At 35.1% G+C, this 22,576-nt stretch overlaps 3 protein-coding genes across 9 annotated transcripts; 1 reads left to right on the top strand and 2 right to left on the bottom strand.

The window, feature by feature from the left end:
- The first annotated feature begins 2,408 nt into the window (after positions 1-2,408).
- Positions 2,409-4,428, top strand: LOC108211442 (H/ACA ribonucleoprotein complex subunit 2-like protein). Its single transcript, XM_064089245.1, has 4 exons — positions 2,409-2,625; positions 2,757-2,826; positions 3,854-3,959; positions 4,172-4,428. The coding sequence occupies exons 1-4, from the start codon at positions 2,496-2,498 to the stop codon at positions 4,331-4,333; spliced, it is 468 nt and encodes a 155-aa protein (XP_063945315.1). The 5' UTR covers positions 2,409-2,495; the 3' UTR covers positions 4,334-4,428.
- A 1,065-nt stretch (positions 4,429-5,493) lies between these two features.
- On the bottom strand, positions 5,494-16,948 carry LOC108214330 (probable serine/threonine-protein kinase SIS8). Of its 7 annotated transcripts, none has more exons than XM_017386274.2 (13): positions 15,897-16,944; positions 14,695-15,123; positions 14,318-14,421; positions 12,466-13,766; positions 12,317-12,357; positions 11,061-11,129; positions 10,204-10,304; positions 9,209-9,287; positions 9,011-9,109; positions 8,859-8,927; positions 6,656-6,705; positions 6,322-6,498; positions 5,494-5,865 (listed from the first exon to the last, which is right to left on the bottom strand). In XM_017386274.2, exons 1-13 carry the CDS (start codon positions 16,365-16,367, stop codon positions 5,718-5,720), a joined length of 3,138 nt encoding a protein of 1,045 aa, XP_017241763.1. In that variant the 5' UTR covers positions 16,368-16,944; the 3' UTR covers positions 5,494-5,717. The 7 variants fall into 7 exon arrangements, 4 of the variants coding, with proteins under 4 accessions (XP_017241763.1, XP_017241764.1, XP_017241766.1 ...); XR_001805591.2 differs by lacking the exon at positions 5,494-5,865 and adding an exon at positions 8,373-8,458 and having other exon boundaries at positions 6,408-6,498; positions 8,854-8,927; positions 15,897-16,948; XR_001805592.2 differs by lacking the exon at positions 5,494-5,865 and adding an exon at positions 8,373-8,458 and having other exon boundaries at positions 6,408-6,498; positions 15,897-16,948.
- Positions 16,949-18,088: 1,140 nt separating this feature from the next.
- Positions 18,089-21,991, bottom strand: LOC108215033 (uncharacterized). The gene is made up of 4 exons (XM_017387352.2): positions 21,608-21,991; positions 20,396-21,475; positions 18,877-18,957; positions 18,089-18,794 (listed from the first exon to the last, which is right to left on the bottom strand). Exons 1-4 carry the CDS (start codon positions 21,779-21,781, stop codon positions 18,381-18,383), a joined length of 1,749 nt encoding a protein of 582 aa, XP_017242841.1. The 5' UTR covers positions 21,782-21,991; the 3' UTR covers positions 18,089-18,380.
- Positions 21,992-22,576: the final 585 nt, after the last annotated feature.

Genomic DNA, 22,576 nt, shown 5'->3' with positions numbered 1-22,576 from the left:
GACTCTTGCCGAATTAGAGTCTTTGTCATATAGTTATTTATTACTACCTCCGTTCCACCATGTTCTTTACGTTACTTTTTGACACGCATTTTAAGGCTCCCGTAAAGTATGCTTACATTATATATATTTTTTAAAAGAAAATTCTTGAAAAAATGTTTAAAGTTTAAACTTTTATTCAAAAAAAGAAAAAATTAAAAATACGTTATGTAACTATACTTTACGAGAATCTTAAAATACGTGCAAACAGTGTACGTAAACTCCCTGGCGGGGCGGAGGGAGTATATTTATAATCATTCGAATGTGTGTGTGTGTATAATTTTATTAAATCATAATAATTAAATTCTAAAAATCGGCCGAATTAACGGATTAATCAATAATCGAACGGATTTTGATCCGATTTGTTAAAATCCAGTTAAATCGATGTCTAATTGGTAAGAGATTTAAATAATAGTTCGAAAATCAGCGACAATACAAAAATATACAAAAATTTATGGGGAAAAATTAAAGTTTAAAAATTGATTATATATTGTTTTAACATATATAATATTAAATTAATTTTAAATAATGATCATGTTAATTATTCCCATTAATCGTCGTTTTTTACAACACTAGATATCTATCTACTTATATATATAATAAGACAACGAAGGGCAAAAATTGTCAAGAAAATGATCGTGAAAAGTCGAATATAGCCCTGCTTATCTTATAATTACAGAAAAATCAATAATTAATGCATTTATTACATTTAAACTATTATATACTATTAAATAATTATATTCCTTTGTGAGCTATACTTATGTTAATCACATTCATTGATCACTCATTTATAATAGCGTCATTATTTAATTAATTTTCACATATAGTATCAAGAATAAGTACTTAAACTTGATAAATGCAGGGATCAGAATGAGATGTATCAAACTTGATAAATATGGACAAGTTTTGTTAAAGTGACCAGAGTTAGATTCAAAATTAAGTTACGTGTCATGCAAATAATGTAAAACTCAATTAAGAGAATGATCTATTTTTAAATATCGACTGAGTAATTTCGTAACACCAAATCTAATAAATGAATGATAGATAAATAATCATCATAAAAAAATCTCAAAGAAGCATATAATATATAAATATATTTTCATTAATAATAGAGCAATAGATGATCAACTAAACTCACAATAATGGGGTGGCAATTTCGAGTAACAGGTCGTGTTCGTGTCAGCAATCGGGTCGATTTCGGGTCAAGCTAAAATTACTTAAAATTGAATAAAACTAAAAATTGAAGTGTTTAGAAATGAAATTCTAATTTCGGGTCATTTCGGGTCCATTTCGAGTCAGTCGGGTGATTTTCGGGTCACTTTCGGGTTTTATCTCAGTAAATCGGGTTGCGGTTCAGGTCGGGTTCAAGTCGGGTTCGGGTCATGTCTGATATTGCCACCCCTTCTTAATTGATTGTTTCAGATTTTCCGGATTCTACCCCTTTCAATTTCAAAACAAAAGGGGTCAATAAAAAAATCTACTAATTTAAAGATATTTTTCGAATTTTATATATTATCTAGGTCTTTACAAAAGACTTTAAAGATAATGAATGTATCGTCCAGTCGACGAGTGACAAACTGTAAGTATATATTAATAAGTTTAAAATTAATGTCGGCCATGCATGTTCGCTAGATAAAATTCAATTAATGGTCATCTATCATATGATTATATCAAATTAATTTGTCCGGTATATCAGTATAAATGTCTCTACAAATTATGTTTTGTTAGTTCAAGTTGAATAAAAATATTATTAACATTAGTAGTTGATTTTTAAAATAAATTTATATTTATAAAATTATTTATCAAATATATTATACAAAAATTGAATTAAAATCAAAATATAAATCATAATTATAAATATGTATTGGAGTTTTAATCATATAGTAATTAATGTATATTAATTAAGAGACATTAATGTCTAATAAATATGTTAATATAAAAAGTCAATAGTACCCTCACTATTTATGAATATACATGTATAAGGAGGAAGGGCAGTTTAGTCTCAACGAATTAAATTACTCACACTTGCTCTATTATGTATTGGAGTTTTAATCATATAGTAATTAATGTATATTAATTAAGAGACATTAATGTCTAATAAATATGTTAATATAAAAAGTCAATAGTACCCTCACTATTTATGAATATACATGTATAAGGAGGAAGGGCAGTTTAGTCTCAACGAATTAAATTACTCACACTTGCTCTATTAGATAGATAATAGATAGATGATGGCAAAAATAAGTAAAATATATTTAAAATGCAAAAGAATATAATTAGAGATAATAATTTAGAATAATATTCAATAATATTACACACGTGCAGCTCACGTGACAGAAGAGCCGCTAAAACCCTAATAAACACAAGCTTCCCAAGACCCCAACTATCCTCTCCCACTCTACCGCCTTCTCATAAACCCTAATTTCCTGAAACCCTCTCTGTTTTTTCACAAACCAAAAATGGGAAGCGACAGCGAGACAGAGAAATCAGGCCACAAGGACAGGAAGAAGGCCTTCATTTTATCCCCCATTGCTAAACCCCTCGCCGGTAAAAAGCTCTCCAAACGCGCCCTTAAACTCGTTCGCCGAGGTACTCCTACTAATTCAATCACACTTCTATACTTACATTGTTTCTGTGTCTATATGATTTGTCTGTGTTCGATTGTTTAGTTGATTTTTTGGTTATGTGAGATTGATTTGAGTTTGATGTGTTTGTGGTAGCTGCGGAAAAGAAATGCTTGAAGAGAGGCGTTAAGGAGGTGGTTAAGAGTATTCGCAAGGGTAACAAAGGGTCAGTAATTAGCGGCTTTTTACTGATTACCTTTGCATTGTGTTATAGTTGCTGTATGTTGTTAATTGTTGATTGGGAAATGAATAATGCTGAAAAGTGTTGCTAGATCATTTTGGAATCAATGGTGTTTAGGGATATACGACAGTGTAGACAACCGGATATTTTGGGCTAGTTTAAGTTATTTCTTGTCATGGTTCAATGCTGAAAACAGAATGACTAATAAGGATTTAGTTTATTTTGTTATCTGTTTTGCTGCATCAGTTGTGTTGGATGTCATGTGGAAAAGTTGTTAACTCTTTCACATGGTCGAGCAGAATGAGTCATATTTACAATTATGAGAGCCTTAAAGTAAAAAAGTTCATTAAATTAATAAGTTGAATGTTGTTTATTGGGTAAAAAGATAAGGAGTTAAGTCAACTGAAGCTGTTATTCTAAAACATATTGTACCTGGAAAACAATGGCCCTGTTTGGAAGTTAGAACTTAGAGGTTTGGGTTGGTTTAGAGGTTTGACTATTTCAATCCGCTAACGCTAGCGTTTGATAGTTAGCGGATTGAAATAGAGATTTTGGTTCAAAAAGCTAATTTTCAAAAAGCTACTTTGAGGAGCTTTTTGGGTTAGGTTTTGGTATGTGCCACAAAAAACTAATCATAACAGCTATTTACCAAACAATTTTACAATTAACCGCTAATCCAATGCGTTAGTTAAAACATCTATTTCAATCAGCTAGTCAAAACATCTAATTCAATCCGCTAACCGCTAATTCCCAAATGGGGCCAATAATTATTTATCATCAGCATGGTTTTAAATTTAGTAGTCATGAAATGCAGGTTATTAAATATCCTAAATAAATGTTTCTTGTGAATATAGGATTTAATTTCTTACTAGCATGAAACAAAATATATACCGTGGTGCCTATTTTTTCTTGGAGGATGAGGATCTATTATAGTGGAAATTATACTTTTGCATATGAATTTTTTGAAATCTTCAACAAACCTAACTATAACCAATTTGTTTGATGAATGCAGATTATGTATTATAGCAGGGAACATATCACCAATTGATGTTATCACTCATGTTCCAGTATTATGCGAAGAAGCAGATATACCCTACATATATGTCAACTCAAAAGAAGTGAGTTGAAACATGTCCCTCTTTGTTATTACTATACAACTTTGTGTACAATCCATTTGTCATGTGCCAACAATGACAGTCATGTATCATCATATTTGAAACAATTTGAATTATGCTCTTCTTCTTTTTTTCCCTGTTATAAGCTCCTTTTGTTAAATATGTACATGTACTTTTTATGTTATGTAAAAATGCATCTTAATTGCTTGTCTCAGGAGCTCGCAAATGCTGGATCCACAAAGAGGCCAACATGTTGTGTTCTGGTTTTAACAAAGCCTACAAAGGGGGAGCTGGCACAAGATGAACAAGAGAAGTTGAAGTCGGATTATGATCAAGTTGTAACAGATGTGTCTGAACTAGCTAGCACCTTGTTTTAAGTATGTGTATGAAATTCGTACTTTATCTGTCATTGATGTACTTCATTTCAGCTGATATTACATTATATGATATGGCTGTTTCTAGCCCCGCACCATTCTTCCGTAGTTCTTTCAAATGTTTTGCTTACTGTTTGCATCGTGTATTTGTGGTGATGTTTTATAAATTAAATGGATATTTTTTTTTTATTAACTTGTGAAAGAAATTAAAGCATTGCATATAATGTACAAATAGAACACAGTAAAAAACAGGACTATGTGATAAATGCTAAGAGGGGAAATTAAGCTTGTTTAGCAATGATAATCTGATAAAATTCTTTTTTAGGGTGGAACTGATAATCTGGTGTCGAACTAGAACGAATGAATTTTTTAAATATTTAATTATATTATAGTTCAAATTTCATTTCATTTCTGTCCTTTTCCTTAACCTAAACCAAACACAATATAGAATAGCTTTATATACTTTCATTCTTTTCACAAGCTTTATATACTTCCATTCCTTTCACCCTGCCCCTGAGGAAGTCAATTTTCTTCCAATGAGCAGAAATCAATATAAGCCCAAAAATAGCCAGAACACAGAGAGCTCTGAACTTCTACACCAGTTGAACCTTAAAATCAGGCTATGAAGCAGGCAAAGGAAAATATATAAAGCAGAACTCAGACCGAAAGCATATTTAGAAGCATTTTATGCATCAGTCAGTGGTAACAAACAAGCTCGCCCAGCATCAGGCTACGCAGCAGGCGAAGAAAAATATATAAAGCAGTAGAACTCAGACTGAAGGCCTACTTAGAAGCATTGTATGCACAAGTCAATTGTAACCAAACGAGCTCCCCCAGCATAGAAAAACAGCCTCTACATAAGTCAGAAGCTGAAATGTACAATAATATGATTAATCCCTTCAATATGTTCAAGACATTAATATGATTTGCAGTTTTGCACACAAATAGAAGCATATAGTCCATGAAACTTGCATGTCAACATGTAAGTTGATGGTTCAGTACTTCAGTTCTCATTAACAGCCTATGACAATACACTATGTGGAGTATTGCCTAGGAATTGCTGTATTTACCAAACTAAAAAATTGCCTGGAGAATAACCGTTGAATTATGAATGTTGTCAGCTGTTCCTCTTATACTTTTTCATTTAAGTTCCTTCTACATAATTATAGAAAAAGAAATCCAATTTTATTTCACGTATGGTTCAAAGTTCTTCTGAAGTAACTTGATACAATTTGTCGATCAACCTTAACAATATACTGTAAGACTAAATTGGGGGGGAAGAATAGTGTAAAAAATCACAAATAAAATCAAACATAAGAAGTATACATGTGTCTTGAACTAACTGCTTGCCTATATTGCAAAGCATTCCAATGGGTTGTGCTCCGGCTTAGATTCCTTTTTCTTTTAAGGCTTCTGAAGGCTGACCCTGTTCTTGGGCACTGCTTGCAGTTGGAGGGGGCCTAGACACTTGTGAAGTAATGAGCGGCTTTAAAGCAGCCATGATTTCAGCGAATGAAGGTCGTAATCTTGGATCACTGCAATATAAATTGTTACAAGATATTAGCTCCGAGTATAAGCACACATTATGTATTGTACAATCCTTGAACCTGCAAGTCCATATATTGGCTAGATAACGATCTAACAAGGCGTCAAAATCTTAGTTCTGGCTTTAATATGCATAATTGTACATAGAAGATGGGTGAGATGAAACAGTTTCTGGATCTCACTTTTTTCTTTAATATAAATTGTAGTAGTCCTGGAAACAGATTTACAAAGTTTGCAAGTGTCTTTCAATATTAAACCTTTCATTGGTGAAAGGTGGTGCGCCCAATACTTAAAAAGGTATGGGCGTATGGCTACACTTTAGAAACAGCAGTATTTCCTGTGCTTTGTTTTTTTTATGTTGATTAATTTGATACACAACTAGTAGCACTGATAAAATCACAAAAGCAACTCACATAAAGGAAACATGGGGGTCAAGAAATACTTACGTTTGCCAGCATTTGATGATGATATCAGCAATAACAGGATCAGTGTCTTCTGGAATGTCAAGCCGGCGATGCTGAAATCCAACAGCCCCCACAACTTGCATCGGGTTCAATCCCCCCCATGGTCGTCGCATAGTACATAGCTCCCATAATATTACTCCGTAACTAAAAACATCAGACCTGTCATCACATAGTTTCCAAATTGTAAAGCTAACCAGTGATACAAGTAGTGAAATAATCAAGTACACGGCAAATCGGCATGTGCTACTATGTAAGCAGCATTAACAACTTTAAAGTATATAGAAGGGATGCGATAAGGAAGCATAGCACAACATACTTCTCATCTGATGGCTCATTCCTAAGCACCTCGGGAGCCATCCACTCTGCCTGCAAAATGTCAAAGGATTATAAGGCAATAGGAATAAGCATCAACTGCAACAAGTAGGGTTGAGCATGAGTATTAAGGGACTTGGATATGGGGAACTCAAATGAATTATAAAGAGTCAGATACACACCCATGCATACAAAAACCTCAGGTAAGGCCGTCTCAGTTCATCTGAATAAGTAATTAGACATGTAGATTTGGTTATACATAGAAACTGTAGCGGAGATAGCATGTCAGTATCATATCACCAGTATCATATCACCATCATGGCCATTGCCAACTGGTACCAGTACAACTTTCTATCTCCCCCAATCTCAACAACAATTGGTCCTAAAATATGTGCTAATTGACTAGTGAAATAAAAAACAAATAGCACAATAAAATAAGGGGAAAAGGGAGAATAAGAACACTAAGAAATGTAATGAAGTGCAAACAATCAATAACTCTACCACGGCTTCCTCATCAAACCTTTCTCTCACAAACTGGCCATTAGCCCAGCGAAACCATACTTATAATTTTAGAGTATAATATAATTCTGCAAGAATAAAAACATTTTATATAAGATACGTCTAAAACCCTACTCCGACTGTATGGAAGAATAATGGGTTCATTTTATACAAGAGACACTGTAACACACACCAGAAAACCTTACGCCACGTGTGTGGATGAACGTGATAGGATAACTCTCTTGTTATGTACCTAAGACACGGTAATATCTGCACTATAATCTGACTAACTATCATACTTTATGGATTGTCAACATGTGTGGCACTGGAGAGCTGGCTTGGTGGAGTAATAATACTATAATTTTACCACAAAATTCGATAACATGAATAATCTGAACTACATATACACAAGAGAACTTAATTACCTATGGTTTCTTATATAGTTTGCATTGCCACATAATGGCTGTAAACCTCAGAAAAGGTGATGTGTGTATAAATAAGAATTGAAGGGACATCTAATATTTACCAGTTCGGGCCAAAGGTGGTGGTGCAGAAGAAAAAAGAACAGAAAATAAGCATTACTCGTGAACCAAATCCCCTGTGGGTATAAGCTTAGCCAATATTCACCCAATGAATAAACAATTAAATGTGATAAGCATAAGCAAAAAAACCAGAAAACAGTCATGCAAATATAAATTATATAGCCATTGATACTCTGCTCAGACATTACATGGACCCTTTTTCAGTTTATCAACATAAAAAACAAGTCGCTAATAAAAAAAGCTACAGATCCATAAACTTGACAAACACAACAGTTTTGTTAGAAATATCAATGCATAACTAATATTACAAAGAAGATGAATCGAAGATTAATGGGCATAGAAAATGAGAGAACAGAATGCTATCACTTTTAACTGTTCTGTGATGCAATATTTAACATCAGGCAACCTAACTGGTGCTTTATCTGCTTCAGTCTCCACCCATTTTCAACTAAAAAATTCATTCTATAAACTACAGCTTAGAAACATGCACATTCATATGACGTCATATCAAGTACATGAATTCTCCTATATCACTTTTTATTTTGTAAACTAAATTTCAAATATATGTTGCAAAGTAAGCACAACCAGGTTACAGGATATGCGATCCAACTAAATTTTCCTGCAAAAAGCATACATATCTGTAGATATGGATATCTGTAGACTATGGATCACAGCAACCACCTTGATAACGAGAATTTGGCAACCAAAACATCTCCCAATTCCAGTGTACTGGACCAACAGCACTGTGCTATCTTCTACAGAAATGGCTGATAATAAAATGATGCAACAAATATTAGCTGACTCTCAGTACTGTAGCAATACTCTTCCATTCAAGGAAGGCATCAGACAACTGAAAAAACAATTGCAAGGTAGCCAGACGGAAGGGACCACAGAGGAAGCTATGATCACATAGAATGCATAAGAAAATATCAACTCTGGATAAGAATGACAGGATAATCTTATCCATCATAATAGGCAAGCTACTTTCTAGCTCATATTTGCAGCACCGAGCAAGGCATAGAACATAAACAAACAGCATAGCAGATAGATAGAGAGCAAATTCAAGTTATAAATTAATATATACACAAGTCATAATTAGGAAAATGCTAGCGTGGTGACAGAAGCAGTGGAAGAATTCTATATAACTTGAAGCCAAATACACCTCACCGTCCCAGCAGTTGACCTTGAGGAAAGAAATGTGCTATACTTCATTCTTGATAGCCCAAAATCGCAAACCTAGTGATAAGTAGAAGAAGCTGATAAGAAATTCAAATTCACAGCGCTTAAAAAAGTAATGTAATATTATAATAGAATGCCACCTTCACGACCCAGTTTTTATCTACAAGAAGATTTGGAGACTTCAAATCACGATGAACTATTACTGGTGTGCAGTTGTGCAAGTAATTCATCCCTCTCGCCTGAAATTTGAATTATAGGGGTAACATAGCCATTTAATTTATAGGTAAAATCCAAAACCTTACTATGTTGGCATTATGTTAAAGATAATGAGAGCATACTGCATCTAGAGCCATCCTCATACGCCTCCGTACATCTAGTTGGTTGTTGGGCTTGTGAATTAGCCTATACAAACTACCTCTGCACAAGAAAATAAATAATTCAAGCATGTTCTATGATGAAATTGTACAGTAAAATAAAAGAAGTTGAAACCTTTGCCAAAGATAACAAAATAGAAAAGCATAATGAACCCAGTCATACTATTGACCATGACCTAATTGTATAATGCTTTAACTGTACGAAAGATTTAGGGGAAGTCGTTTTTGCAACAAAATTATTCGCTTATACCAAGTTAATGGAATAAAGACCCTTGGTACACATATGCAGCTTGAAGTTGGACAAATATTAAAGCAAAGGTTAAGAGAGAGGGGTTATGTTAAGAGAGAGGGGTTAATGGAAAGTCAGGGTTTGATTTTTAGGAACAAAGTTGGGTTTGAAGAGTAAAGGAAGTGTTTATTTGATATAATTCCAAGCAGAAAATATATGGAACGAATAAAAGGCAAGCGAAGGATAGTATCCCAAAGACACGGCCTTCTATTCTAGAACTCTCTTAGAGAATAATTAGAAGTTGATTAAAGATATTGGTGCAACCAAATATTACTATATTTTACGGTATGAAAATAAAAACCCTCTCGTACTAGGAAAAAGATAGATAGATAAAAACGCTAAATACCTATTTTACATAAAATCACCAAGGTGCAACTTATTTAGCCCAAATGAACAAAGGATTAAACAAGATTAATTAAAGAACTAAAAATTCAATAGTAGGCAAGAAGAAGTTAGTAATTACGAATACACTCGGTGCAAACACGTCAAAAGTGGCCCTTGAGTAAAAATCATGATAACATTATACAGACGATAATAAGATGGAAAAGAAAAATCCCTCTACTTTCTTACATATCAATCCCGTCAAAGTTGGGTAGATATAAACTTAGCACTCGGTTTATTTTTTATTAATATATTGTAGACATGTGATACGATACACATACTGACTTACCTAGGAAGAAACTCGGTCACTATTGAGAGATTTGGAGCACGAGTAACAGCCCCCATGAAGAGAACAACATTGGGATGTCTAGCTCTTTTCATGATCCGGACCTTGCACATACAAATTTCCATAAAGTTATCTCTACATATCAACTTATTAGATCATTCAGCACTAAAAAAACACTTATAAGGTCATTCAAATGTGTCTGCTAGTTATGATTCCAAATCAACCTGGCAAACGTCGAGTAAATTAAGATTAAGCACTGTCCATGTGCCAGTTCCAGTGTTCCAGAGTTCTTGCCTATCTTAAAACTAGACTAGCTTTGTTACAATTTGAAATGACATATCTGCAGTATACTTGTCACATAGACTGCCAGGTTATCCAAGGTATGTAGCAGGATACAACATAAATTGTTTAACTAGATTAATGGTCAGAAACATTATAGATATACAGAATATCTAGACCACACCATACGACAGATTATGTGAATATCTAGCAACAAATTTCAAAATACATAGCATCCAACCGATATAAACAACCTGATATTCATCTACACATAATTTTAATATCTTTGCTTAGCGGCTCGGAAGATGGTTTCTGACTCTCCATATTATTTCTTCATATAATTGTAATAAGTGCGAAGGATTAAATTTCCTATTTCCCTAGCATTGTTTTAAGTGCAAATCACAGCAGAGCATCAAAATAAAAGTTGAGCCAAGAGAAAGCACATACATACAAACTAACAGCAATCAGCTATACAAATCCTGGATTAACCCCAGGTTAGCATATCTACCCTACAATATCCACTTAATATTCAAGAAAAAGTTCAGCTTCTTGGGAGCTGTGGTCTAGAGTAAAAATTATACCTCGCTTTTGAATTCTTTGAGGGATTCATCGGTAATAACTTGGTCTATGAATTTCTTCACAGCGACTTCCTAAAAATTAAGAGCATGTGTAAGGTTCTTGTACGATAGACAGAAGATACATTAGTAACATAAGCAAAAATATTATCAGAAATAACAGAAATAAGTTTTCATTTATTTTATTCAATAAAGATTAGACAATTTGACAATAATTTATACCAACAGTAACGAAGTAAGATTTAAGAATCCTAACTATACAAAGTAAAGTAGATTTTTAAGTAACACAAGCAACCATAGTTCAGGTATTAAACCTTTAGAAAAAGTTTCATGATAAAAATTGGATTAGTAGACCCTCGACAAAATTCTATTCAGACAAGCAGTATTTAGAAACATATAATAATCATATTTTAACTAGATTTTCGCAAACTCTTTTAGTGTCTTTTACAAGTTCATTTGCAAACACCTGGGAGATGGGTTAACTAATACTCTGTAAAATAGTTTATATCAATAGAAAGAGCAAACGATCAGTAAGTTGCTTATATGTAATGCATGACATATCAAAAAAGGAACAATCAGCTACTCGTTCTTGGACCAAGGTCTGAATAGATAATAGGAAAAGAAGCTAATATGTTTATCACGAATTTCAACAAAATTCGATCTGACAACTAGTTAAAACTAGTACAGTATTTTCTAACCTAAAAAGTACTTCGTTTACAACAGCACATTATAGGTCAACCAATATCACTAAAAATGCTTAATTATATTTCTACTAGCAAAATACAAATAATAGGAATTTAGAAAGCTGTAGATGACCTCCAGTCACAATAGTGGCCAGTAAACAGGAGGACTTGAATTGTTGGAAATGCAGACTCGAAATACATGATAATAAAAAAAAAATTGAAAGAAATAAAATTTGCTTCCACCTTCCTAGGGAAATCTTTTAAATTTGAAATTTATAATACTGATATTTGTCCAAAATTGTCAACACAGAAATTTAAAAGGACCAAACAAAACAAGAAATGCAGGAACAAATCATCTTGTAGTAATGAAGTTATTAGTTTCCACCAGCCAGCATCATTTGCTTATTTAGTTGCACTTTTTCTGGCACCACAGGGGTTACATCTTTTATCTCAAACAGATATTATCCAAACTGATATATTTTAATAGAATCGGAGATCTGAGGGATAAGAACATAAAGAAGAAATCATGTACTAGTTGGAAGTTATGACTTTTGCAGGAAACAAGAACGATGAACTTACAGTTCCATGCCAATCGCCGCGATAGACCTCCCCATATGACCCTAGATCCAGAAAATAAGCAAATATACATAAAGTAAAAACATTGCACTGAATAAGATGTCACATCATGAATTTGAAGAATACTAATAAATTTTAGTGCCGGTTAGTACCAAGTCCGATACGCTCGCCCAATGTGATATCCTCCCAGAGAATCTCACAATCTGATACTTCATCAAGTAATGCAGCATTTCCAATGCTTTCTTGCATAGTAGATTTGTCTGATATTTTCTCAGCATCTAGATTTCCGCAGACATCATTTGGCACTTGATAACCACAACCTTGTGGCTCGTAATCTGTAGCATCTGCATGTGCCTCTGCATCTCCGACTCTGTGCTCACGACCCAATGGGTCAAAGAAGGGAGCAAGGGAACCTTGCAAATGCAAATCCTGATTCTCATACTGATTGCTAAGAGCAGCAGTTGTTGCCACCAAAACTGCAGCTTTAGCTGTGGCAGCTGCAGCTACAGGGAGTTCAAGTTTAGAATCAGAACTTTTTCTTGATGCAGCAACTAATATTGAAGACGCAACAACAGCTGCTGCTGCTGATGATGATGCTGATGCAACTGGAACATTCCTCTCCAACTTTGACGGTGCTACATCAGACTGAGATGAAACGAACAGTTCCTGCACTTCTCCGGAATCTGGCTGCTCTTCTGAATATCTATACTGTTGTCCTTTGGAATGAGCTTCATGGTAAGGCAGAAAAGGTAAAATGCAACTCTGATTAGTATCACCTTGAGGTTCTTGACTCTTCGTTTCCTGGATGTTTTCACCCTCTCTACTCCTGTCACTACATTCAAATGGGAACTTTTGCTCAACTGTTGCTAGATTTGATTCCTCTTGATTTATTTTGGTAAACAAATTTGGAGGAGCAACAACACCACTTTCAAGTAACACAGCATGAAGCTTCTGAGCCAATTCAGGATTTCCTTCGGCAGCATCAATCATGTATTGTGAAACATCCTTCACCTTCATCTTTTGTGCAGCTGGGGAGCTAACACCTTCAGTCCACGAAGGAGATTTTACAAGCAAGTGGGAGCTGTTGGGCTTGCTAGGAAATTCAGCAAAATCCTTCTTTACTTTGACAGGACTTGTAGCAGATGACTCGCTGTCCCCTTCTTCAGCTTTACTACATGATAACATATCTACAGATGACACATGTTCATTTCTTTCTTTGTACTTTCTTTCAGCAGCACTAATATTACTAGACCTGGGCCCATCGTTCAGAGTCAATTTCTCTGACACCTCTCGATGCAATGTATTTACCCCGCTACTAGAGGAATCTATAAGGGTGGGATTGACAGCCAAAAGGCCAGTTGGAAAGAAAGACTTCTCATACTCTATATGTGATCCCGCAATATCTGATGGAATAAGTGTCCCAGGGTCCGCCATCAAATCAACAATGTATTCCCTATACATCAGCTATTGATTAGAAAAGAAGCAACAATACATCCAGAATAGGGGTTATGCAGTAACAGAAGGATGCATATATCAGTTTGTTTTTACAAATTCAGTCACATCCACTGTCCCGCCTCATTGTATCGATTTTGCTATTGACTGGCCCAACATTTTTTAAAGATGACATGGACTCTTCAAGTAATACCATTTCAGACACCTAACAACCTGACATCAGCTATTTTTGACCTCATAGTGGGATACGACATTCACATATGCACCAACAGGATAGAGGGCTAATATAAAATATATAATACACACACACACTTTAATTGTTGTTTTATTGATTTATATGCTCATTATTAGCACAATTATAGAGAAATTCAGATAAGCCTATAAATTTTACTTACATCTTACGTGTAGACACATATGATAAAGCTGCTCATCGCACATAAAGGGAGCAATTATATGTTTAAGCCTATGTGCATGTTGTAAGTTATCCAAAGTTCATATTGACAAATATTTGTATTACTTACTACTGAAAAAGTTTAAAATAATAATAATAACCTGTCATCATCAACTCGTACAAAGTTCATTGCCACATCATCCGAACCAGTATATTGTTGTCCTTTTACTAGCCGGCAAGGGATGCCAACACTATCGGCCAAGAACTACAAAACCATGAAATCAAAGAGGTTGCTGAAAGTATTATGGTTTTCCAAAATATGGAATATTTCTGTTTCATTAATCAGAGATATCAGGGATCAAATTCATTTATTACTACTGGACTAGCAGTGACTGCAGCAACAAGAAGATTTCACTTTCATTTGCCAAAAGAAAAAAGAAGCTTTAAATTGATCATTGAAACAAGTATGAAGTTTTACGACTGCAGAGAGGATTAAGATAAATTCTATTTCCAACAGCAGGAAATGATTTTAGAGTACCTTAAATAATAGTGCACGATGACGAGGTAATCCAACTGTCACTGAACCAAGAGGCAAAACCAGGCTTCCAAGACTTTCTCTTAAATTAAAACTAAGACGTCTCCATGCCATCGACATGTTATCAGGATCCCCAACAGGCCCCCCCATTTGATCAGAGACCAAAGCAGCAAGTTGCTTTACCAAAACACTACCTGCAAAATTTGGAAAACCTGATCTCGCAGCTATATCTGAGGCTTTCTGTTTCAGGAGCTTCAAATCAGAGTCTGTAACTGTATCAACAAGAACTGCTTCCCATGTAATATCATCAGATGATTTGCTTTGAAGATCAAAAAGGGAAGGCATCTTTGATGAAGTGGACTCCATTGAGATACCATATAGATCATAAAAACCGTCGGTAATCGTGTCATCATAGCTAAGTGCACTGTAATTCTGTTAAATAGATAATAAGATCTGTGACGAGATAGGTTGAGCCTAAGATTACAAATGGCAGAAATAATTCAAAACAAATATCAAGAACATAGTATAGCTATAATACTTATGGTGTCTGAAGTTTATTAAGATAAGTACAGTCTCACTTAGCCAAGCCATACAGAAAATTCAAATCAAGATTTAAGATTAACTTCCCTTGTATTTTCTAACTGTCTATATTTAAATGGTTATGAATATGTGGATAAGATTGTTGATGTATTCTAAGTACCAGAATAATAAAGAAGTTCAAATGATATATATAGTAGACCTGATCTCCTCCTGGAGACTTATTTCTTAAATTTTTACCATATTAAACTTGTTTGCACTATTGCTTTATTACATCCAAAATTCTAGAACATAATTCACAACTTAAACGCTGTTAATATAATATATCAATTTTGGATATTAAAGTCCTGCAGATGATATAAAAACTTCTACACATCTTTTCTCATGCGTCTTAATGCACAAGCATGGAGTTTTCTTTTGACAATTGATAAAAAAATACCACAAAGAACATATAACTGAGTTTATAATAGCTACATATAGATTAAAGAAACCACAATAGGATTCACAGATCGAATCCCCTATCTCATTATCTTTCTAGGTAGCGTACTAGTTTATACTGGCAAGTTACATGCATCTAAACCAATTATTACTTTTACCTAGCTAAAGGACTAAAGGAAATAAAATACAACTAGCAAAGTATTGAGTAGAGAACAATACTAAAAACTAACCCAATAGCGGTACGCAACAACTTCAGCTCCAGTGTTGTCTAAACGAGAAGGTACCAAGCTTATCTGTTTAACTGCCTCAATCTCAACTGCTTCAGGGTCCTCCCTTGCACTCAGCTCCAAAGCCAATTCCATCTGATAATCCTCGTCTATATCAGGATCCCTTAAGTTGCTAGTGCCCGAATCACGTAAAACTGCATCCAACTCGGCTTCCAGAGCACTACTGCTCGCAGAATCAGATTGCCCAATCCTCTCTCCTCTGGCGGCATTTGAAGTTCGAGGTGGACTTGGACTGCGTCTATTTTTAACTGAATTCAACCAACCAGAAATAGCTGAAAATGGCTTATGCTCAGAGTGCAAAAGCCTCTCGGGAGAGGAGACATTACTAAACTTATTGCTCTTGGATGAAGTAGACCCTTCTAACTCTTCAGACTGATTGTGTCTAATATGAAGTTTCTTTAAAAGGTTCTTCATTACATTACTTTACCAAACTAAATAAGCCAATGCTACAGTAAAGTGAACCTCATCACTATCACAATCTCCACTATCTTGCACCAAAAAAAAGATTCCTCACAAGCACAAAAAGTGCAAAAGCTTAGGTCAAAATCAAGAAACCTCACATAAGCCCATCAAAACTACAGAACCATAACAAGAACTACAATCCAAAACCCATTAGAAACTACCAACAAATAACCATACCCAGATGCTCAAAATTGCATAATAAAACCATCCATGTAAAAAAGACCCAATCTTTGTAACTTATACAAGCACAGTAAAGTAAAACATACACAACAGACTACAAAAAAAACAAAATCTTTAACAAGAAAAACAACAGGTCAACTAAAGAATCATCTTTTCATGCTACCATGATGTATAAGAAAAGAGATAAGTAGAAGAACGGAACAACACAAAGACTTGAGACTAGGTGGGCTAAAGGAAAAAGATTGATGTTTGTATACAGATGGATGGTGAGGAAGAATGAGGAAGACACACACAGCAAAGACCAGGAGGGAGAAAAGTGGGTCCAGTCCACAATGCAAAAATGAAATTATAGTAATAGAAATGATGACCCACTGAGGTTTTTTAGGCACTGACAAGATTTGACTGTCACAACTCACAGGTACTGGGCACAAATTGGTGGCAACATCCGTTTTCAAAAAAATAAATAAATTCAGGGCAAGAAAAGATGAGTTATATTATTATTTGTATAATTGAAATGTTTTAAAAATATAAACACTTAAAATTGAATGAATATAACTCCGTCCCAATCGAGAAGGTATACGTTCAGTGTCTACACACATTTTGATACTCTGATAAATTATAGTTTCATAAGATTTTTTTTTTCTGAATAAAAGTTTAAACACCAAAATTTTATTCAAAAAAAATTAAAAAATACGTGAAATTATACTTTAAAGAAGTCTTTAAAAGCGTGAAAAAAATGACATACACAATTGATTTGAACAGAAAGAGTATGAAATAAATAAATTATATATCTAAACAAGTAATTAATTCTGTGTATATCAAAATAGTTTATCCGATATATTCGGGATGATTTGATTATAATGGACCAGATTTAAGGGTCTCAATATTTTCAAATATTTTACGTAGATATAAATATGTGTAATATATATTGAGTAGACTTGAAAACTAATTTTTACTGAGGATTCACAAATCTAAATATCACGAACATATCGGGAGTGAAATCTCTGACTTCCGAAATTAAGTTGATTTTCAAAATGGATCCAAAATGTTTGATGTTCTGGTTGCAGATTTATATGCAACATGGATATGTTTTGTGTAAGGTATTGTATATGGCAGCAAGTACGCCCAACTCCAGTAAACACTTTACTATTGACTCTTGAAAATATTGCAGGATCTCAAATGGTATCCCCAGGCCCAGACATATAGGATACCAATGGTTTAAGCTTCAACTTTGATAGCTCAAAATTACATAAACCAAAAGGCCAAAACTATCCCATTGAACCTGCAATCTGCATCTTGCATCTAGTATAAACTGCTAGCAGCAGACTCTACCAGTGTGCTGAGCTCCCGAATATTTAAAGTCTTGCTATGTGAAGGGTTTCAAAATGAAACATGCAAGACTCTGATCATCCCTGTTGTACCAATTGCCTATCCTTTGTCATGAAACGGATAATTTTAAATAAAAAAAATGCATATACAGCTGAACAGAAAAGTAAGACTCAACATGAACAGCATTTTAAAAGGTACTGAGCAATTCATACAAACAAAAGTACCAATTTATGCGATGACAAATTTGCAAATACACAAACTATACTCGGTTTACAGTTGGAAATTGGTAATCTAATTTCCACAAGCTTCTTTTGTTTGTCTCGACTCACCTACCCCGTTCCGCCCTACAGCACTATACTACTCGAGAAGCACTTCTCAACCTCTTTGAACAACTTAAGTTAGGATTGTTAAATGATACTTAGTCCTACCATATCCTTAACTTTTAAGGGGAGGTTCCTACTGCCCTGAAACAGGTACCGGTGCACTTTGATAAGCTGACTCTGTAGTTTCACCAGTTGGAGCACTTTGAAAAGCTGACGGCGCACCTTCAGCAGTTAATGGTGCACTTTGAATGTTCTCAGGTGCAGGGCCGGAAACATTTACAGGTGCGTTCAGATCTACTGGTGCACTGAGAACATTAACAGGGGCACTCTGAACATCCATAGGTGCACTCTGAACATCTAAAGGTGCACCTTCAACATTTACAGGTGCACTTTGAACATCTTTAACTGCACCTTGAACACTTGGTGGCACACTTATGATATCCATGCTAGCTAGCTCTTCAAGGTCTTGTAACGCCCCTAGTGCAATGACTGCTGTTTCATTCAAATATGGCTTGACAACGCTTATTGCTGTCCTGATTCTTGATTGCTGAGAAAAAAGGTTAAAGCAATTATTACACTAGATTTGTGACTCATTAAATGCAAAAAAACTAGAGTACTATATCACTTACGTAATGTTCCACTCTCGCTTTAAGACCTTCATATGCCAGCATCTGTATTTCTGACATCAAACTAGCTGTCTGTGCTGCATTCTACAATCCAAAAAGGCAAAAATTAAACTTCAAAGGTTAAAATGCTTCAACCTATTTTGAAATGTCTGTGCATTTGCAAACTTGAAATATAAGTGGTATTTTGCAACTATCCTAAAATTCTAATGTAGTTATTGAGTTTCATCATGCAGCATAATTTCAATGTACTGACAGAGTAATGGTGTAACACAAGCATTCAGGCTTAACACCAATGCAAACACTCTGATATACTATATCTCAACAAGTAACTTTATAACATATCATATATATCACAGGACATCTATACTTGCAACTTCTCAACCAAATTAGGATTCATAGGCATTCACATATAATATAATTCAGTATGATATTAAAAAATAATTCAGTGTTACTACAGATGTCATACTCGTCAAGTTTCTAATTTAAGAATTCACACCACGGCCAGAAATCACATAAAATATAATATAGTATAGAGAAGATGATTTGAACAAAAAAAACACTGGAAGAGGACACAAACAGCTCATGAATCCAGAAGGAAATTATCATAGGCATTCTGAACAAAAGAAGAAAACACAAACAGCACATTAATTTAGAAGCGAATTGTCATAGGCCTTGCTTTTACCCAATTAAGACAGAAGTGGATTCAAAAATAAAATAAAATTTGTATTTACAACTAGGGGCATTCCTCAATAAGCATCAATTGGCTTGCATAATTCGTAGTCAATTTTGTCACTGAACCGAATTGCAAAACTTCTTGCTTCAGTCATTAGTTATCACATCTAAAATCGTTACTGCATAACATATGATACTCTGTAGCAGCCCAATAATCTAGTTCTGTAAATTACATCATTTTGCACGATAAAAAGTTGCCTCTCTTCTACCAATGGTATTTAATTACGGATAATATATACGATATGCATACATATTGGAAGATATGATTTATGCCAATAGATATTATTTCCAAATAGATGCAGTCAGGAGTTTCACGGAAAACAACCTCGCTTCTTAGACATACTAGGTATGTTCAGTTTGTAGTAGATACATGATGGACAATGCTAAATATGTCACATCTAGATAGCGTCAAATCAAGAATACTATGAATATCTAAGCTTTGACAATTCTAGATATTCTCTACTAATAACAAACATAAATGATCAAACTTTCAAACATGGTTGTCGAATATTCACTAGGGTTCTTCATGCTCAGCCAGGTCAGATTCATACTCTATTTGGACATGTTAAAAGTCAGTGCAATCTCTGATTTTTAGGTTTCAATGTTTTGAAACACAACAAACAAGTCCCCTAAATCATATGATGATTCTGATTCAAGTACGTGTGTACTTACAAGAAACATGTTACTAGCACACTTATAAGAAACATATTACTAGCACAAAAACACTACACACTGACTATAGCATATACAAGTATGATAGCAATGATAGACTTAAAACCATGTAAGTTACCTTCCTTGGCCGGCCCACAGGCTTTCCACTGACTTTCCTTGGCTTCTTTGCAACTGGCATAACTCCACCACCACCAACCCCATTAGCAGCAACTGCACCAAGAGGGTTCTTTCTAGGCCGGCCTCTGCCTCTTTTGCCTTCCCTAAGAACCATTGCCTGCACATCCTGTCCTTGCTTCACACCCCCATTGACCACAGGAACAGTCGCCTTCTTATCTAACTTAGCTGGCCTGCCTCGGCGTTTCTTACCCGATTCCATAGGAGGCGTCACTGCTGGAGGCCCATTACCAACATTGTTCTTTGCTGCAGAATCTTCCCCAGCTAAAACAGTAATAGCCCCAGATTCAACCCCAACTGCAGAAGTGTTCACCTTTCGTGGCCTACCCCGACCCCTCTTGACTGATACCACATCACTCTGTTCAATAGGGACCACATTAGCCACCGCACCCGCATCATACATAGCCCCACCATTATAAACCATCGTTGGAGTATTACTCACAGGCGCAGTCACAACATTACTCACAGGAGCCATGACAACATTACTCACAGGTGCAGTCACATGATTACTCACAGGCACAGGCAAAGGCACAGGCACATTATTATTCACATTCCCCCCAGCAAACTGAAATTCACCCGAATTAAGCCCACCAAACAAATTCGCAGTTGGCACTCCAAACCCTGCTCCCCCCACCTGCTGATTCTCAAACCCCACACTCACTGGAGGGGCAGCCGACCCCATCAACCCTCCATTCGGCTGAAGCTTCGGAGGCCTCCCCGGCCTTCTCTTCGTCACATCCGTAACCGGACCTTGACTTTGACCCTGACCCTGGCTCATACCATTATAACCAGGACTCGTAACACTCGCAGCAGGCACAGACGCATTCACAGATCCAGGAAACATATAAGAATGTTTGTTCAATACAAGCTGCCCACTGTTCTTCATCCTCTTGAGCTGCTGAGTCAGCTCGTAACCATGAGTCTGTGACGGAGCAATCTTGAAGTGATTCTCTATGTACTTGGCTATAGCTTGCCTACTGGACCCACCTTTATCATTCAAACCTAGTATTGCGCTACTTACCATCTACAGAACACGAAAACCAAACACAATTCAAACATAAACACAAGACAAAACACAACTCCAACTTAAACAAAAGCACAAACATAAAAAAGAAGAAGATAAACATGAAATCCATATAAAGTTAAAGACTTGCACCTCTTCATAAGATGGGTGGTTTAAACTAGGAGCAGCAGGCGGAGAATCATAGACAGCTGTCGCATAGTTGGCCACCGGCGCGTAGTTGGCAGGCGGCGCGTAGCTTCCGGCAGGCGCGTAGTTGGTCACGGGAACGAAGGTTGACGGCGGCGGATCTGACGGTGGAAACTCCATAGAATTGTTACGGAGATATAGAGAGAGAGAGAGATAATTACTTTTGATTTATTTTAGAGAGAGATGAGAAAATAAAAATAAGTAGAAAGATTGTTTATATAAAGTTATATTTTGGGAAGAGGATAAAGATGAAATAGGAGGTAATTAAAATATTTTTAGGGTTTTATTTAAAGTATTTATTACATATAGGAATTGCGATAGACATGAATCCTAGATCTATACTGAAAAGAAAAAACAAGTGTAATAAAAAAGGAGAGGCGGTGAAATCGGACCGTTGGATTGATGTGAATCAGGCAACAATCTATCACCTAGATTTATGACGCTTCATCTTTTTTTCCTTTTTCTTAGTATCTTTTGTGGATAGGGATTAGATTGATTTCTTGAGTCGTCGAATTAATCGGTATTTCTTTGTCGATTATAATTTTTGTAATGAGAAGATAATCTTTATAGGTTGGTAAAGGATTTGTTCCAAAACATATTATTATATTTATAATATAATTGGATTTTTTTTAAAATCACAGAGTATACTGGTAATATTTAATTGGATTTTGAAATATTAAATTAAAAATAATTTTTAAAATATATATTTGTTTTAAAATTTTAAAATAAATTACATCGTTTATGTAAAAAATTGTTGTAAAAAGCGCATTAAGCGGCCGATTAAGCTAGATCGGCCCAAAAACGCTTCGATTATGTATTAAGCGGGTGATTAAGCGTTTCTGAAATTAAGCGGATCAAGCGGTCGTTAAGCGGATTAAGCGGTCAAAATGATGTTGACTTCATAATTTTTTAATT

Source organism: Daucus carota, chromosome 3, assembly GCF_001625215.2.
Source record: "Daucus carota subsp. sativus chromosome 3, DH1 v3.0, whole genome shotgun sequence".
NCBI classification, from domain to species: Eukaryota; Viridiplantae; Streptophyta; class Magnoliopsida; order Apiales; family Apiaceae; genus Daucus; species Daucus carota.
The sequence above is the reverse complement of the archived record's forward strand: the minus strand, read 5'-3'. Positions and strand labels throughout refer to the sequence as shown.

Coding starts and splice junctions, on each gene's coding strand:
- LOC108211442 (XM_064089245.1), top strand. CDS start 2,496: ATGGGAAGCGACAGCGAGACAGAGAAATCAGGCCACAAGGACAGGAAG. Junction 2,626..2,756: donor CCTTAAACTCGTTCGCCGAG/GTACTCCTACTA, acceptor TGTTTGTGGTAG/CTGCGGAAAAGAAATGCTTG. Junction 2,827..3,853: donor ATTCGCAAGGGTAACAAAGG/GTCAGTAATTAG, acceptor TGATGAATGCAG/ATTATGTATTATAGCAGGGA.
- LOC108214330 (XM_017386274.2), bottom strand. CDS start 16,367: ATGAAGAACCTTTTAAAGAAACTTCATATTAGACACAATCAGTCTGAA. Junction 9,110..9,208: donor TGAGGATGGCTCTAGATGCA/GTATGCTCTCAT, acceptor TTCAAATTTCAG/GCGAGAGGGATGAATTACTT. Junction 5,866..6,321: donor ATCATCAAATGCTGGCAAAC/GTAAGTATTTCT, acceptor TTTATATTGCAG/TGATCCAAGATTACGACCTT.
- LOC108215033 (XM_017387352.2), bottom strand. CDS start 21,781: ATGGAGTTTCCACCGTCAGATCCGCCGCCGTCAACCTTCGTTCCCGTG. Junction 21,476..21,607: donor ACCACCCATCTTATGAAGAG/GTGCAAGTCTTT, acceptor CGTGTTCTGTAG/ATGGTAAGTAGCGCAATACT. Junction 18,958..20,395: donor CTGTGGGCCGGCCAAGGAAG/GTAACTTACATG, acceptor TTTGGATTGTAG/AATGCAGCACAGACAGCTAG.